The following is a 19,532-nucleotide window of genomic DNA, read 5'->3' as shown; positions in this document are numbered from 1 at the left end:
GCATATATGTAACCTTTTGGTGCTTAAGGTCTTACTAGACCACAATACTATACTCTGATTGGATAGTCTTTGGTTAACGGATACTATAAATAGTATCATGTGTTTCTGTTGGTTCTCTGTTTAATTATTAATTTTTGTGCTCCACTGAAGAAGGGGTAACCGAAACCGGTTTGGAGCTTGGGATATATAATTTATATCCTATGTGATTTTGTCAATAAACATATTTGGGACATCATTTGCTGGCCGTTGTGTGTTTTGGATCTTCTCATTCAGGCCAGGGAAACGACCATTGCCCTTTGTCATCGACTAGGAATTACCTTGAACTGGGGAAAATCTGCCTTGCTGCCCTCACAGCGTGTCACATTTATAGGCACAGAGCCAGACACCGTTCGTATGCGGGCATTCCTGACCCAAGAAAGGATAGGAGTGTTGCAGAGTCAGGTTCGCGCATTGTTACCCCTCAAGAAAGTTCAGGCCAGATGGGTTCTACAGCTCCTAGGATCCATGGCAGCCACCATTATGTTAGTGCCTCTAGCCAGATTACACATGAGGCTTCTGCAGTGGCTCCTCTTTGCCCAATGGTCCTTTCAGGAATTCCCCCTGTCCCACTTGATCCTACTCACCGATCGGTGCAAACAGGACCTCCGTTGGTGGCTGCGCTCCACCAACCTGGACAAAGGGAAACAGTTTGATCCTATGTCACCTGTTGCCACGGTGACCACAGACGCCTCCCAGATGGGGTGGGAGGGCAATATTATCTTGGCAGGACGGTCCAAGGGACGTGGTAAGATCACGAGGTACATCTGCACATCAGTGTCTTAGAAATGAGAGCAGTGCTACTGGCGTTGCAAGCACTTCAGAGCACTCTCCCCCTGGGAATGATTGCAATTCACTCAGACAGCATGTCCATTGTGTGATACCTGAACAAGCAAGGGGGAACCAGATCTTATCCCCTGTGCAGAGAGGCTATGTGAGTGTGGCAATGGGCAGTGTCTTCCCAGCAGTTCCTAGTGGCAACGCACATTCCAGGGAAGGCCAGTGTGTTAGCAGACAGGCTGAGCAGAGCTATTCTGATGCCTTACAAGTGGTCTCTGAACCGCCGTGTTGCGGAACAGATTTTCAGCAGGTGGGGTCAGCCTTGCTGCTATCTTTTTGCCAATCCCCTCAATGCCAAGTGCAGCAACTACTTCACACTGATCCCCCCACAGGGGGAGTCACCCAGGGACGCTCTAGTCCACAATTGGCCCCCCGGTCTGCTCTATGCTTTCCCTCCATTTCCTCTGTTACCAAGAGTGATTCAGAAAGCCATATCCTTGGGGGAAGCAAGATGATTCTAATTGCCCCACACTGGCCTCGCCAAGTCTGGTTCTCCTTTCTTCATCAGTACGCAGTGGACAGTCCTTGGATTCTGGACCCAGCACCAGACCTACTGACACACATGTCTGGACAGTCCCATCCCTCCCTGCGGACCCTCAGGTTGACAGCCTGGCTACTCCACTTCCATCCTTAGTCAGACTTCATTTTTCTCATAAATCTTCCACCAGGAAAATTTATTCCAGCAAGTGGAAAAGATTTTCTATTTGGGCTCATGCCCAGGGACTGGACCCTTACACAGCCCCTATTCCTGCTGTTTTGGATTTTTTATCCATGCTGTTTCAGCAGGGTTCTGCTCCTGCGACCATTAAGGTCCAGCTGGCCGCTATTTGTAACTTTCATACCTTTTACCAACCTTCTCTTATGGCTCATAAACTCTGTAAGGCCTTTTTGAGGGGCACCTTGTTACTACAACCTCCTGTGTCAGAACCCATCATGCCATGGGATTTAAACTTTGTCTTGCAAGCCCTGACTTCCCCACCTTTCGAGCCAGCTGCTACCTGTGAATTCAGATTTCTGTCTTGGAAGACTGCCTTCTTAATAGCCATCACATCAGCCAGATGGGTGACGGAGATTCAAGCTCTGTCCATCAAAGCCCGTATTTAATCTTTCATAAGGACAGGGTTTCCTTGAGACCTAATCCGTCCTTTCTTCCTAAAGTTACATCTACTGTTAATCTCAGTCAGTCTATTGAGCTGCCAGTTTTCTTCCCTCAATTTTCCAGCAAGACAGAGTTTAGATTTCATCAGTTGGACATGCACAGGCAGCTACGTTTCTACTTATACAGGACAAAACAACTCCGGAAATCTGACCAACTGTTTGTGTCCTTTTCAGAAAATAGAACAGGCTCCCCGATTTCTAAGATTACTATTTCCAGATGGATTTCTGATTGCATTTCCTATATCTAAAGGCCAGCAGGCAGAAATTTACCGTTCCCCGTCAAGGCTCACTCTACCAGGGCTGTTTCCGCTTCAGTAGCTTACCATTCTAGGCTATCTTTGGATGATATTTGTGCTGCGGCCACGTGGGATTCTCCTCACCTTCATTACTCATTACAAATTAGATGTGGCTTCTAGGGGCCGGGCTTCCTTTGGTTCCACAGTTCTCAGGAGCATCTTCCTTTGAGCCTCCTAGGATAGAGGTGCTGGGGAAGCTGTCCCGTGAGTAAGAATGTAGGCAAGATTGGACCACATAACATCAAGAAGTTATGTACTCGCCATAACGTTCGATGTATGTGGTCCATCTCGCCTCACATTCTTACGTACCCTCCCACCTTCCCCCCTCCTGGAGGATTTGGAGGCGACATTTGGTCTTGAGTACCCTTCAATGTTGGTTGTTTTTTCTTTACTACCCTGGATAGTGTTCTACCTTCCTGGACTGTGGTTGTGCATGGGGTGTGACTGTGGATTGCTGCAAACTAGATCTGGGGCTATGGAGCAGTGCAACATATGGGATACCAGGTTAGCCCAGCCAATTAGAGACTTCGTGATAGAAATATTAAGCTGGCCGAGTCGGAGCCGATGCTCGGCTCCGAACCCGTGAGTAAGAATGTGAGGCGAGATGGACCACATACATCGAACGTTATGGTGAGTACATAACTTCTTGATAATGTACAAACATACTCACTGTGGATGAGACAGCAGAAAGAAATCTGAACTAAAACACTGGTACATAAGGAAGTTTAGCCTGACCGTTCCACCCGAGAGAGCTAATAGAGAACTGGCGTGTTTCTTTGCAAGTCTAACATATATTCCAAGGATGCTGCTGATCGTGAAGTATGCAGTCGTTGATTATTTAGTTGGTAAAATACGTGGGTAAAGTTGGATGAAATGGAATGGTAGGTTTTGAAGTTTCTTTGCCTGTGACATTGAACTTGCACAAAGTTTGTTTTATGAGCATGTGTATGTATAAAATCATTTCCTTTGTTAGTACATCAGTCTCACTTTTTTCTCTCCAACAGGAAGGTGTTCTTTACGGACTATGGCCAGATTCCTAAGGTGGAGAGATGTGACATGGATGGCCAGAACAGGACTAAGCTGGTAGACAGTAAGATAGTTTTTCCTCATGGAATTACCCTGGATCTTGTTAACAAGCTTGTGTATTGGGCAGATGCTTATCTTGATTACATCGAAGTGGTGAATTACGAAGGAAAAAACAGACAGACCATCATCCAGGGACTGTTGGTATGCAACTGATCATTTTATTGGTTATTTATGGTTGATCTGTAGTAGCTGGTGTTTTTTGTAGTAAAGATATTGTGAAACAATAGGCAGTATTTTGCTTTGTTATAACACTATGATTTCCAGATGAATCACACAGCTTTTCAAATGTGCTCTTGTTCGTTTTGGTTATGCTAGAATATTGGACTGCTACCATGGTAAGATACCAAACTCCAGTGGAATTATAAAAGGGTGACTTTCATTGTTTGCATACCCATTGATAAAAATCGGTCCATCATAGATGATTGTTAGGACTAAGATGTAGATATTGGGGTCACTGTTCCGTAGAGCATCTCCTCCTTTCCTGTAGTGTACTGAACCTCTCCTTTTGTTACCATGCAAAGACGTTTTATGTCACAATGGCCCCAGGCTGCTTTCTTAGGTTTGTCCAAAAATGGGCAGTGATACTTTTTTTGTAAGTCACTGTTGCAGTTGTAACTCCTGAGGTCTCTGTCCCAGATAGAATCCAGAATCTGTCCACAATTTTGGAGCCAAGCCCCCTCACACGACCTTGCCTCACTTCACTTCACATGACTCCACATGCACTATAAAGGTGGATGTACTGTCAGAAATCTTCAACTCTTTCTTGCCACTTGAGTCACATAAGACGTGTTCAGTCCACAGAGCCAGGCCACAAGCGTATAAGACCTGCCAGATAAGTATCCTGTAGGAGAGTTACTTGTATTTTGTCCGTGCCTCTAACTGTTGTGTTTGACGAAAAATAGCGGGAGAACAGAGGGAGGCAAGAAGCCAGCAAAGCTTAAGCCATCCCAAAGACCGTTGTGACTACTCCAGGCATCCTTCCCTATACAAAAAAAAAAAAACTGTACCAAACAACCAGCTAGTGAGAAAGCTGGAGTCTGTCTGAAGAAGTAGAGGACAGTAGCCTCAGACAAATGGGTACTTGTCATTATTGGAAAAGGTTACCACTTTGAATTTCTTTCTCAAACACATGGAGAGGAGTCCTTTACAGGCTTGAATTTCTTTCTAGACCACAAGGAAGGGAATCATAGTACCCATTGTGTAGTAAATGCTTCTAGAACAAGGGACCATAGAAATGTTCCCACTGGGCCGGGAGGGCAAGGGTTTCTACTCAAGACTGTTCCTGGTCCCAGTGAAAGATGGCCCTTAGAACTCAGGATCTGTCCATACTAGCAAAATGCTTGTGCATTTCCAAGTTCAAGATTTTAATCTCAGGTCTGTCTTATCCATGTTAAAACCCCCAAATCTGCTGGGTCACTGTGGATCTAAAGAATGCCTATCCATGCATCCTCTTGTGCGAAATACACGGAAAGTTCCTAAGATTATTGTCAAGAGATGGCCAGCACAAAGTATTCTTTCCCTTTGTCATAACGACTGTACTAAGGTTTTTCACCAAGTGCCTAGCTCCAAGAGTAACCTATTACAGTGTGTGTGTGTGTGTGTGGGGGGGGGGGGTGTAAATATTTATCCATACTTGAATGACTGCCTTCTTCAAGCGCTGTCCCAGGGAGAGGCTGAAAGTGAAAACCACATAAATCTGAAAGAAATCCAGTATGCTCTTCAAGCCCTTAAACTTTTATGGATTCCATGCCCCCTGCGGATAGTAACAAACAACTCAACTATGATGTGACACGTCTCTAAGTAAAGGAGTAGGGGGGCATCCACTCTTATCAATTGTGCAGCCTAGCCATTAAAACCAGGGAGAAAGTAGTGAGATGGGGCTTGATATTATTTACTTTTCACAAGTCATAGTCCCACAAAAGAGAACTCTGCAGCAGACCAGCTGAGCAGGACTTCATCAGACATCCCACCAATGTGCACTTTGCATATACATATTCCCTTCATTGGTCAGGAAGTGGAGCCCCCCAGAAATAGACCTGTTTGCATCTCTTCAGAACAAACAACTGTTCCAGGAACTCTCACAAGAAGGGCACAGGCATTGGACACCTTTTCTGAACTGGAAAACAAGTTGCGTTATGCATTTCACATTTAGTCATTATACCACTGATGATGATTCAAAAAATGGTAGAGAAGACACCATAAGTAAATCTTCACTGAACCCTACTGACTTGAGATATTGCTGGTTTCCCCAACTTGTTCAGCTTGTGAGAGAAACCCAGTTTTCTTCCCCAATAGATGGATCTGTTAATACAGGTGCAGGGATGGCAGTACACCCTCACTCTGACAGCCTGGAGGCATAGCTAGCCTTAGGCATAGGCCAGCTAGGCAGCTGCCTAAGAGTGTCAGTTGGAAAGGGGCGCTTTTACAGGGTTTTCCCCCTCTCTGAGTACCAGCAATCCTACTGAGAGAAGAACGGTGCCCTGTTAAGAACGAGCTGTACACACCCCTCACAAATGTATTACTTCTCATGGTAGTACACCCCATACCTCTCAAGTATCAAATATTTGCTAGAAAATACAGAATAGTTTGCTAGGGTACCACAAAATTCCATGTGGCTCCTTTAAATTGTGGTTTAACCAGTGACCTGCAGTGTCATAAGGCCATTGCTATGTCACTACAGCTCCTGTATTATGAGGCAACAAGTAATCATAAGATAGCAAGCCACATAGGAGGTTAAAAAAGGTAGAAAAATAGTAGTCAATCTCACTGTCTCTGATTTCATTGACTTTCTTGCTGGCAGTCGAATTGCACACAGTGTGTATCACGTAGAGACAGAGAGAAGAGAAAGGGAAGACTTTGATAAGTTCAGGTAATGTACCACGAATATGTATGGGTTTCTGAGTTTTCATGCAGGATGCTATATGGCCAGGTGTAATCAATAAAAGTGCAACCTTAGCTGTTGCTTTTACCTGGTTGTTCACACAGATTCCCTGTAATACACACATTATAGCAGAAAAGGAAAAGAAACAAATCTGTCATTGCTGTGAATAAATAGCTGTCTTGCTTTTAAAAAAATCTGTTAATATTTTTGCTTTTTGTCAACAAAGCAGCTGAAACAAGAAAGCTGCTGAATTGTACTCCATTCAGTTTTATAAGTGTTGAATAGGTTGCATTTCATGTTTGGGCAAACAAACTTTACTTCAGTGCACAAGTATTTTCTACGTTTATCTTAATTTCTCAACTTAAATAATGGAAAACATTTCTGTGTACGGTCAGATTTAAATTTATAACTTTGCCATGAAGGCGAAATTAATTGCCTTATCAACCATAGGACTTGGAGAAAAATGTTATAATATTTATCCCATGGTGGAGTATTTCTATTTTGTTTAATCTGCGGCTACTCTTTTTTTTTTTTTTTTACAGAGCAAGACTGCTAAGTGGGATTGGTAAATGTGGTAAATGTGTGTAGATGAAGGTAATTGTTTGCTCAGTTTAAGCAGACTGTAATTGGATTTGGAAGACTAGTTGAGTATTCATGTGAAACAGGAAATGCTTTATTATTGTGGCCACTTTTTTTTTTTATTACAATTGGATACCGGAGGTATAAGCAGTCCATAAAGTGGCTGTAATTAATAGGTAAGGGGCAATCTCTGGATGCAAGTGACTTATTCTTGTTGTTGTTTGATTACTGTCAAACAGCGGTCACTGATCTGAAGTGGCAGAAGTAATGCCACACAGTATACTGTGTTTGCTAAAGTAAGTGTGTGTGTGTGTGTGTGTGTGTGTGTGTGTGTGTGTGTAGGTCACAGTGTATGTAACAAGCTGGCCATAATTTCTTTCACTTTCCATAACAAGCTTTAATACTGTACACAGTAAGTAACTGTCTTTGGTGGTCTGGCAGTAGCAGGATGCATAGGGAAGTTACTGATCATTAGTAGTGGCATAGCAAGTAATTGTGCTATCGAACACTACATAACACTATTTGAATTCTTGACTGTGGCTTTCTTCTGTGGGGAGTCTGTATATCCTTCTTCTCTCTGTGTGGGTTTACCCATGTTCTGTGCTTTCTTACAACATTCAAATGGCATGATGTAGTTGAATAGATTGTTTTATCTGTGGACATGGACAGTATTGCAACCTCATCTAGTTTAAAGCCAGCCATGCTTAGAGGTATACACCAAAGATTGTAGCTTGTACGAAGAACTGGGAATGGTTTAGAAATTACTACTATGTATTTTTTTTCCTGTAATCAATCCTCTTAGCTTGTATAGGGCTCTGGACAGTGAGGTCATTATTTCTTTAACTCCTCCTGCCCAAATCATAGAGGTTTGCACAGAAGGTCTCTGTAGTTTGTCTAGAGCCTGGGTACTGTTATCAATTATTGTGATTATTATTTTCACAATTAAACAAGACGTAAATATACAGTTGGTTATTTTGAGGGGTAAAGGTAAGGAGACATGCTGTTCATAGGTGAATACTAGGCTAACTGCTCTGAAGGGCCATTTTAAGGTTAGCCGGTATCCTGGGGTTAGAATCAAACCCCCATACCTTGTGTCTATGAAAGGAATACCTTAATCATTCTGCCAAACCCACCCCCACTGTTTTATACATCTGACAGCAACAACTTCATCTGTGTTACTCTGTACTATTTCAGTTTTGTTCTAGTCTGATATTGGAGTGGTACACAGACTGTGGTGGTCTTTTGGGGATAGAGGTGAGGAAGCATGCAGAATAGGATCATAGGAAGTTAGTAGGCTATTGGCCCTGAGGCCCTTATAAGCCTAGCCAAAAGTTTAGCCCATGTTTAGCTAAATCAGCACCCCGATGCCCCTGTTCAGCAGGGACATGCATGGATTTCCAGGGATGTATTTTCTATTTCCCATCCAGTTATCCAGGTTGCGCTTAAAAAGGGGTAAAAAGGTACTCTGCTTGACACGGAGAGGATTGGGGAGTCTCTAGGACACAAATCTATCCTGCCAATAAGTCCTATTGATGCCACAGACCAGGTTAAGGCAGGGCGTGCGGGTTACTCGAGTGGAGCTTGACTTGCAGATATGCAGAAGTCTCATCAAGGGGGTAGTCCGAGATCGGCTTGTATGCCAGACAGAGGTCACCTCTGAAGAGTCTGTATGAAACTGAGTAGAGGGATAGGGCTTTTAGCCTATCTGTGGTATATTTTTGAGGCCTTGGATTCTCCTGATGAGGAACCTCTATGGTCTTTCAAGCTGCTGCATGTTCTTTGCGTGGTACATGCAGAATGGGGAGCTGTACTCAGTAATTGGCCTTATAAGGGAAGAATACAGGGATGTTATGACCTTCTTGTCCCTGGATGAGATACGCTTACGTATGAGGTGGGCCATGTAGAAACCTTTCAGTACAATGGAAGCAACATGGTGGTGAAAAGTCAGGTTGCTGTCAGTCTAGGTGCCCAAATCTCTCACGACTGATTGTGTGCTTAGGACATTGTTATTACTGTGATAATTTGTGGAGATATCACTCTCCCCAAAGGGGATGATGATGCATTTTTTGGTATTCAGCTTGAGGCCTTGTTTCTGGCACCAGTCGTTTGTTTGGTGAGCCCCTCTTGGAGGATGTCCACGTCACTAGGGGAATTAATGACAGCACCCAGCTTGCAGTCATCTACAGACTTGATCAGCCATAGCCCAATGGTTTTGGCTTGCACTTCAGAAGAGTACATCTCAAAAAACAGGGGCCCCAAGACCGAATCCTGGGGTACTCTGCTTGATATGGGTCTACTGCTTGAGGTGGCTTTCCCTGTTTTGACTAGGTGGGTTCTCTCAGTGAGCCAGTTAGCTTACCCATCTGGTAACATACAGATTGATGCCTAGTTGAGCGAGTTTATGCATGTTTAACAGCAGCCACATAAAATATATGACTGTGGCAGTTTGTTTTTACCCCAGTCTAACACCAGAGAGGTACAAAGACTGTGGCTATCTTATTTTTCATGGAATGGCGGCTGGGATCAGAGATGCAGGTATGATTTCCAGATAATGATATATGTATCTTTACAAGTATTTTATTGTGACCTGCCATTTAGTCAGGCACAAATCTTAGTTGAAATAAATAAAATAGACTGAATTTATTTCTTTGCTCATGTGTTTTGTTCAGGTCATCATTGGATCAAAAGATTGGTAGATGGCTCTAAAATGCACATCAAAGCGTCTGTAACCCCATGGCTTCTGGGTCTGGCTTAATTTGATTGATTATTCCACATATACTACAGCACACTCTTGGCCATTTGGGTTGTGTTTCCTTAGTCATGACATTTTATTCAAGCCATCACTTCTGTGCAGAGTCTGCATGTCCTCCCTGTGGTCGCGTGGGTTTCCTCCGGGTGCTCCGGTTTCCTCCCACATCCCAAAGACATGCTGCAGGTGGATTGGACACTCTAAATTGGCCCTAGGCGTGAGTGCGTGTGTGTGTGTGTGTGTGTGTGTGTGTGTGTGTGTGTGTGTGTGCCTTCTGTGGAAGGTTGGGCACCAGGCTGGCAACTCGATACTGTAAAACTCCACTTCCAATCATGAGCGGACAGGTGATCCGCTGTGGCGACCCCTAACTGGGAAAAGCTGAAAGAAGAAGACTGGATCAAAATGATTGGGGGAAAAACTCTAAAATGTACCTGAGAGCATCTTAAATTCCAGTGGCTTTGGGGGTCTAGCAGCCCTCACACTGCTGATTTCATTGTCATTTCCTTCTGTGGTATAACAGTAACTTCTGACCCAGTTATGGAGTGTTGAAAATCCTGAAAGAAGTTAACAAGCAGAAAAAAAAGTAGTCTGGATAATGTGAGAAAGTCATGGTGGTGGGGTGAAGGTATTGTTGTGTGGGGAGGTATGTGGGGTAGCACGGATGGTGGGGCACCATAGAGCTCTTCGCCTAGGGTGCCATTTCATTTAAGGCCAGCTCTGCCTGGGGGATAGAACCTTACTTCCATTGATCGCCTGTTTTTCAGAAGACATGCATAACACACTCCAGTGGAGCTCAGGAAGTTGCACTGTAACTTCCAATTGGTGGAGCCTGAGCCTTTTGATAGAATCAAATTATGTTCTCGCATTTCAAACAAATGTTCATATCTGTGGAACCGTAGGAGTTATGAAAGTAGTATAAATATCAAACTCTTTATCACAAACTGTATTTATAGTGGTAGTATTCTTTAAGCTTTAGGTCTTAAACCAAACTTTATACATCACAGTAACTATTAGATTTGTAATAATTTGTAAACAACTTAAAATGGCTCAGCAACCTCTCAAGTTACACACATACTGTCAGCAACATTTTATTTATCTAGCCGAGAGCTTTCATGTGAGGCTAAGGAGTTTTGTCTGTGTTACTTGGTTGTTGAGATATTTAGAAACGTGAAAATTGTATCTATATAAATTAATGTCGTAAAGACAGTTAATATCTAATTACCTGCACGAGATAGAGGTCCAATATTAATGCAGTTGAGATTGCCATTGTGTAAACTTTAAGATGAAATCTTTTAAAATCTTGTACATAGCATGGTTTTGGAATTATTGATGGAAATATGAGCAGGTAATATATGATGCCTAGAGGCATCAGAAGGAGTTAACTGCAGATGCACATGGAGGGGACACTCAGATGTAATGAGATATGAGGAACGCCAGAAAATGAAGCTCTCTGAAGTCATACCTAGCTAATATGAAAGATTCCCCCCTCTAGTGTTGGAAGTATCTACAGCCCACATATGAGGACATACCACTGGTCCTTCAGTACCTGTCAGAATTATCAATTACTTCTGTATAAGTTAATATATGTCTACAGTTGCAGCATGCTTACATCTAAACCCCCACCTCTAGGAGACTAGTGAAACATTTCATGAAGAAGGTCATACATCTGAGGCCACGACAAAAGACATCACCCTGAGATCTGACTTTAGTTTTAAAAATAATATTCCATCTCTTTGAGCCAGCAGATTCAGCCTAGCTTAAAATTCTTGTCTTGGAAGACAGTCTTCCTGGTAGTAGTGGCTTCATCCATAAGATGTTTGGAACTCTGACCCTAATGTGTAAATAGCCTTTCCTGGTTTCTACAAAGACAGGGTTATGTTGTGTACTAACCCTTCCCTCATGCCTATGATGGTGACCAAGGTAGCCCTTAACTGAGGCAGCCCAACTTCTATTTTCTTTTCAAACTCCCAAAACAAGGAGAGAATTCTGCACTCCCAGAATGGCCATAGGCAATTCACTTGTTACTGTGACAGAACAAGGAAATTAAGACTTTCTAGTGCTTAATGACCTGTGGAGACGGGGAAAAAGGTATATGAACAATATTCAGATGGATTTCTCACTGAATTATTTTCTTTCACAAGTACCAAAGGGAAAGAGCAGAGAATGAGGGGTTTCAGTTCAGCAGAGACAAGGCCACTACCATAGCCTTCTTGAAAAATTTCAACCCAAGAGACCACAAGAAGCAGCTGTGTGGTCTTCTCTTCACACTTTTCCAGGCACCACTAACCAGATCTCTTATCTAGAGTTGGAACAAAATTCTTGTTAACAGTCCTAAAAAGCATATTGCTTTCCTCTTCCATGGGTGTGCCACCCTCTTTAAAGGAGGTCTTGCATGCTGTGGGACTCCCTGATGAAGTTATGACTGCATTGGCTTAAATGAGCAATGTAGTAAACGTACTGTAATTAATGTTTGAGACTAGTCACTACTGCAGTCATATTTCCTTCTCTCCACCCCAAATTTACCCACGTACAGTAGCTTGTCTGGGGTGGGCCACTCTCTCTTCAGTACTTTCACCCAGTACCTTGTCCATCTGACTTTGTTTAAAAGATGTAGGAGGAATCAGCATCTTCTACGTCATATAAAAGAGCTATCTCTATGGGCTTTCTGTATTCATTTTAATATGGTATGCTAATGCTTAGGAAGGCAAGACAGAAAAGAAGATGACAACATATATGTTCACCTTTATCCTAGTGTGTGGAGACATCTGAAGAAAAAGTGACAAAAGATCTGGTTATGGGGGGTGGGTAGCTTTGAAATCTAGCAGGATGCCAAGCTATGTAGCAAAAATCTCTGAAGGAAGCGACTATACTCATACATTCATAGGTGTGTACTAGGCTGACATCCACTAGGACCTTTATAAGCCTAGCTGTACAACCCAAATGTGACCCACAAATTTGATTTATACAAGCGGTTATTCACTGACTGCCTCTGTCAATTAGAGGTAAAGGTGCCAGCCGACAGTTGAATTTCTGATTATCTATACATTGGTACAAGCTGCGCTTAAGTAGGATTAGGGAGGAACTTTGCCTCACATGGATGGGGAGCCTGTTCCAGAGAATGGTATTTCTCTAAGAAGCATATCTGGCTTTCCAACATGTCTTATTTATTTATTTAAGGACTTTTGATCTAGTAGCGCTAATGCTGTTTGTTTTGCAGATGTTGAAAAGGTTCATCAAAATAGGTTCCAGGGATGCCTTGTCTGCCAGGCAAAGATCACCTCTCAGAAGATTGTGTGAAACTGAATGAAGAGACAGGGCTTTGAGGCAGTCAACATAGGGCACTGTGTTAACTCACTGTGTTTTCTTTGTAAGGATCCTTTGTGGATGTTTCAGTTACTGGAGTATGCCATCTACATACTGATGGGGGCACTGTACTCTAGATAGGTCTGATGGCCAAGTACAGTGGTATGATGTCCTCTCTGGACCTAGAATCCATGCCCTTACTTACAAGTTGAGCAACCCAAAATAATTTTTTTCTTACTACTTTAGACACATGTTGGTTGAATACTGGGTTATTTACGAGTTCCTAGATCCCTGACTAGCGAATCACTTTTAGTTTTTTTGATGAAGTAGTTGACTGGATGGCTGACTTCCCAAAAGGTACTGTAATGCATTTCTTGGCGTTGTGTTTTTAAGGTATGGTTTTGGCACCAGGCATTTGTTAGACCTTCCTGAAGGATGTTCTCATTTTGGGGGGATTCAGTGACTGCTGCCAGTTTATAATCATCTGCATACTTGATCCTCCAGAGGCCTTCAACATTGGCTTTGACCTCTGAGAAGTAGATGTCAAAGGGGACCAAGTCCAGCATAGAGCCCCAAGGGACTCCACTGGTAACCAGTTTATTTGTTGAGGTGGCCTAACTGAACCTAACATCTTGGGTCCTATCTTCGTCAGCTAGCTATCCAGAGGGTTATAAAAGGGTTCGTACCTAGTTCTGTAAGTTTGTTGACAATGTGCAAGTAGGGTTTTGTGTCATATGCTTTAGCCAGATGTAGCTAAGCAATATGCACCACTTTCCCCTTAACTATTGCCTCTTTGACTTTTTCAAAGAAGTCCAGTAGGTTCAGTAAACACAACCTTCCGTTGACAAAGCTAAACTGGGATGGAGCCAGTGTCTGGAGGTCTCAGTATTGCCTTGTTGATAATTTCTGGGATGAGTCTTTCCATGGGTTTGCAAATGTGACTGGTCTCACTAATGGGTCTGTGGTTTCCAGAATCTGTTGAAGGTCCTCCTTCATAAACAAGGCTGACAGTCGCAATGTTCAGCTGTTGTGGAAAAATCCCTGTTTTAAGACTATAGTTAAATAGTGAGTCCAGGGGTCTGTACAAGTTGTATTTTAGACTGTCCAGGAGGCATACCTGGATCAGTTGAGGCTGTGTTCTTGGCTTTAGCGAACACAGACATATAGTTGGAGGGGTTATGTTTGAGAGTGTTTCTTTGGAGATAGTTGGGGATGGGGGGGGGGTAAAGTTTGAACTGAATTTGTCTGCTAACAGGCTTTCTGAATATGACAACATTAACTACCAGTTCATCACATTGCTGTGTGATGCCCTTGAGGTTTGTGACATAGCCGAACAATGCCTTATGGTCCTTATCTTTCAACATCAAATTTGGCTTTCTCTGAACCACTTAGACCTCTTAATTGCCTATTTAGTTTATTTATTTATTTTACATTTGTTGACCGGGATGGTCCGACTGGATACATGTCCATTTTCAGCGGAGTCCTGGGGAGAAAAGCTCCACATTGACAGTAAGTTACATACATGTTACATAGATACATATTGTTTCATTTAGTAATTAATACATATGAGGAGAAGACATGAAATATATGTATTATAGAAAAACATCTTAGGAATAGCAATCACAGACTGCAACAGATCTTTTTCTTCCCTAGCTTGTCCCTTTAGCAAAGATTAAAGGGCTTCCATTTGTGGGCAGAAAAATTCTCAAGGAAATATGGGGTTAGGTCAGTTGAGAATAAAGGTCTAAAGTTTTTATACTTGGATAGTCCTGAAGAAAAGTATGATCTTGGCTTACTGAAGAGGAGTTACTCTGGGTTTGAGCATTTGCAAAGCCAATGTGACTTAAAATGGTATTTTAGACTCTTTTTGAATTGAGTTAGGGAGGTAGTAAGAGTGAGGTTGAAAGGAAGGGAGTTCCATATTTTTCCAATGGCGGTGGCAAACAGTGTATCACCCCCTGATTTATAGGATTTGACTGTTTGGACAAGTAGCCTGTTTGATGAGCGTAGGCAGCTGAGATTGGTGTAGGGTATAATTAAAATTTTCAGTGCAGGAGTGTTGTCAGGTTGTTTGAGAATTTTAAATGCTTCTATGAGTTGGTTCTGCTGGAGAAGGTTTGGTAATTCTATCCAACCGAGGTTTCTTAGGTTAACACAGTGATGGGTTCTATAGGGCATGCCAGTTGCAAATCTGGCAATATGATTATAACAACATGAAAGTTTATTTAGGTCAGATTTGTTAAGGTTAGTAAGCATGGGGGAGGCATATAGAAGGGTAGAGAGAAGATGTGAGCGGGCAATGGCTACTTTGGCAATTGGAGTTAGGAAAGATTTTATCCTATATAGTGACCCAAGTTTCTTGTTAACGGTTTTAATGGTTTGGTTAATGTGCATGTTGAATCTAAGTTTATTGTCAATGGTAACTCCTAATAGTTTAGTATAGGAGTCTGGGGAGATGATAGTTTGATGAGAGAGTTTTTTATCTTTATGGGAATTGCACTGTTTTTTGCCATTTTTTTTTTTTTTTTGTATATCCTGTTTAATTTGGGGTGACACCAGGGCAGTTTGTTTCTGGGGCTGTTACTGGACTGACTTCTGGTAGTTACAGCAACCTCTATACAGCTGTTGACATGGTTGTACAGAGTTTTTGAGAGCAATTCAGCATAGACTGCTGTTTGTGTTTACAGGGCCATTGAAATTTGATAAAACATCATTTAATGAAAGGTAGTTTGCCTTGGAAAAGTTGCTGTTACTGATTTTACTGTGGTGACAGAGTTGATTTTGATTTCAAAGGAAACAGCTTTATTGCCGGACCTTACCAAGGAAGATGAAAGATTGGTGGGGGTGGGGGTAGGGTGGCAGCATTTTTCTATACTTGAGTATGCGGTCCAGTATCTTGGAGCCTGTACTGGGTGTATTCAGTATTTGGTCAAGGACATTTGTATTTACGAAGTCCAGGAATCTCTTTGTAGATTTGAGGCTGTGTAGGATTTCCAGTGTATAGAGAGGCCATAAAAGTATCCCATGTTTAGGGTGTTAGGTTGGATGATAAGTGTCTCCAGTAGGTTTGGGTATGCATTGTGAGCTTCTTGGGACATGGAAGATGATGTATAGGTAGCTAACATATATTACAGAATTTTGTTTATGGTGATCTGTACGTGGATGAACTCTAGCAAGGAAGCTCCCTGGTGAGTTATTCAGACGTCTGTATGTCCACTCTAGTACACTCTAAATCCCAGTCCTTTACTGTTGTCTGATTTGTCCTTGACACAGAGACATTCGAACACTCGAGGGAATGGCCCCCAACAATTTTTTTTTTTTATTTTTTATTTCAGTAATAAGTCAGCAGCAGCCATTGTTAGAGCCCGGCTGAAGTTTTCTGGTGTCTCTTCCTTTTCTGTATTTTTGGTGTGTGACAACAGAGCTAGCTAACTACCATTTTCCTCCCACATCCAAGATGCTGAGGTTTTCCTTGCTGGTCCTTTTGTTTTTGGTATCAGCCCTGATGATGGCGGCATTCATTGATAAGGCATTAATATTGATTCCCCACAGGCAATGCTGGTAAATGAATTTCAGTTCTGGCATTGAGGTCCTTGGTTCTGATGCTGTTGACCATGACATCGCAGTGTCAGTGACGACACCAGAACTATACCTTGATGGTGGCTGTGGGCTTGAACTTATTGGCATTGACAGTGGGTGCTTCTTATTGAAATGTCAGCACTCAAAATACTGAGTGCCAACAAGCCTGAAAAAAAAAAGACACAAGGTCAGGGAGAAGGAATCTTGAAAATTGTTGTTCTCATTTAAACTTTGTCTTTTGCAGGGAAGCAAGCCTCCCCTGCTTCCCTTGATGTGTCGGGGAGCAATTCCTTCCTGATATTCTGTGTGCCAACTCAGAGTTCACCATACCTCGGAGAAAAGGGAATATTCCAAGAAATGGCCATTTCGGATTTGGTATAGAAATTCATTTTTCGACCACTCAATCTCTGTGTTTCAAGACTCAGTGTAGTGGGTCCTGATATTTCAAATGGTTGTCTGACATTGGCCCACATAGTTTCATTGTAGTTGTCAGTGCTCTTGATTCTGGACCAGCAACATTCATTTTTGTGAACTCCCCTGACAAAAATGTACTTTACAGCCGTATCTGCAGTACCCTTTAAATTAGAAGGACTTTCTGGTGACTGTCAGCACCGCCCCCCACTGCCATCCAGGGCAGACAAGTAAGAGCCTTTCTGCCAGTTAATCACGCCATTTCAGCCACAAGAAAATCTCTCTGAAGGGTCTTAAGAAGGCTGTGCAAGATGAAGTATGTAAGTTGACCAGCGGAATGTCTCTTAGCTAACTTGAATAATGGAGATGATACAGATTGCCCTGTGGTCCTTCTGATTAACTCAGATTTAGGAAGGTCCTGGAAGAATGGTGCCTTACAGAGGGGGGTGAAACACTGACCCATTTCTTCCCTAGACTGGATACTGCAGAAGGCTTTTCATGTCTGTTCAGTGGTAGTCCCTTCATTGGCTGCATTTCAAAAGTTACTGCCAACATTGTCTGGAAGAATCTGGATAGAGCAACTCTACTCTTCAGAAAAGCAGAATGTGTCCTGCACCCTTCCACGGAAAGGAGTATCTAGTTAGAGACTTCAAAACTGTCCTTGTTTAAGCAGCTGTCCTTAAAAATGTTCCCATATCTCATATCCCAGGGGTGCACCCCCCAGACAAGAAGTCCAGGTTGGCGTATTGACTAGAGAAATGTACCTGTGTAACTTGTACATTCTTCTTGTAAGCAATCAGTACTTTGTCATATTTTGGAATTTGACAAGATGCAGATGCTGAAATTCACCAGGTGATAAGCCCGTTGTCAGATGGACATGTCAAAGATAAACTGCTATTGCAGTAGATAATGGTGTACCAATCACAAACCTTTTGATGCAAGTTATTTCCAATACTGCAGAAGATTCCTGCCAGGTACACATGATCTGGTATGGCAGTACACCATCGTGTCATTCAGCTTAAGGACACTAAAGCATCATTTATAAATGCCCTATTCTGAGGAGTGGTATTATATGGCCTTAAATCAAGACACACATGGGAATGATGGAGAAAGAAGGTTAAACCATTACAGCTGTTCATGTTAAAGTTCCATCTTCACCAATGGGTGCTATTCAAAGTGCAGTGGAACCTTTATCAAATGTAGATTAGACTTGAACAGCAACCACAGAAGCAAGCATTCTGGGAAAGTACTGCCAGTATGTGTAACTTCCAGAAAAGTTGTGGTTCCAAGGCAGGAATTATTTGCAGTTATTTGGTAATATCTTCCTACTGATAGTCAGCAGTCCAGAGGTATTGCTCAACTGCCATCCTGTGGAACCATTTGCAGGTTGTTTGGCCACTTGCATCTGTCAGCTTGGCATCTATAACTGAGGAATGATGTAATATTCTGTATATTTATTTATTTTGTCCATGAGGGCTTCATTCCAAAACTATAGTCTCTCTCTCTCTCTTCATCCCTCAAACATCCATCTTAATCCACTGTCATCTTTTTCCATTATGATCTGTAGCCATCTGCTTGAGCTATATGTAAGTCTTAGTTTTGTAGCTTTAAAATATCCCTTCAAATCAGGTAGCCCTAAACCACTGAGTTCAATATGAAGTATCAGCTTATCCCACTTTTCTTTAATTACTGTCCACAACTTTTCTTCTTGATGATAAAAGTATGCCAGACTTGTATTCAAGACCAAAGGAACTTAACACATTCAGTTTGTGTATCTTAGTGTCTATATTCATGACCATTGATTTCCAGCCTTTTATTTGTTTTTAATAATGTTCTGTTATATCTCTTCCTACATATTCTTGTCTGCCACAGTATCAAACTTGTTGGTATTCTCCTCCTCCTTGGCTTCCAGACATCGCTGTTACTTGATTGTATATCACATTTTCATTTGTCCATTGTCTGTTGGCACTGCTAATCATTCTGCTTCCACTTCATCAAGCTTAAGTGTATCTAATCTTTCCAAAAAACAACCAAATGTCTTTTCTCAGTTTTCCCCTTAATTTTGTTTTATAGATGTTTTCATAAAATAGCAGAAATCTCTTTTAAAGATTCCTAGATAATCATCTTGTGATAAAATCCCCAAGTTTTGCTACAGTTGTTTCCATTTTATGTTGCCAAAGTCTTTGTGCTAAATATTTCTGTGCTCTGGGATTATCATCAAAACCAGACATTTGTCTGTAATTTAGTAAATTGCTGTGTATTTCCCAAATGCTCCCTTATTTTGCTCTTTGTACTCAACAGTTGTTCCTGTTCTTGATCTGTATGCTTCCCATCCACTGCAACATTTTAACTTTTGGCCACACCTTCTGAATAACTTTTGGTATTTTTCTTCTACATCTTTCTCTATTAATTCCCCTCTAAATCCATCTTCATTGTATCCCAATCCATAGCCAGTCCCACTTGAACAAATTCTGTCCATCCTAATAACTCTTGAATTCTTTTATCCATTCTTTAAGTTTTCGTCTTTTAAAAAAATGTGGTGAAATGCTAGTGTCTTCTGTTCATTTTAGTCTCTTGCATCTTTATCTTGACTTTTACAGGTGTATGGTTGGAT

The 19,532-nt window shown here is 42.0% G+C and overlaps 1 protein-coding gene across 1 annotated transcript in view; it reads left to right on the top strand.

The window, feature by feature from the left end:
- The window catches only part of LRP1 (LDL receptor related protein 1), a 2,772,300-nt gene that overhangs the window by 792,640 nt on the left and 1,960,128 nt on the right, over positions 1-19,532 (top strand). Inside the window, exon 8 of the mRNA XM_044083629.1 lies at positions 3,335-3,557. Coding sequence (XP_043939564.1) covers positions 3,335-3,557 — 223 coding nt within the window. The remainder of the gene's footprint in view (positions 1-3,334; positions 3,558-19,532) is intronic.

The sequence above is a fragment of the Protopterus annectens genome, chromosome 9.part0, assembly GCF_019279795.1.
Source record: "Protopterus annectens isolate FY-2018-M chromosome 9.part0, PAN1.0, whole genome shotgun sequence".
NCBI classification, from domain to species: Eukaryota; Metazoa; Chordata; order Ceratodontiformes; family Protopteridae; genus Protopterus; species Protopterus annectens.
This window is presented reverse-complemented; position numbering and strand designations above follow the sequence as displayed.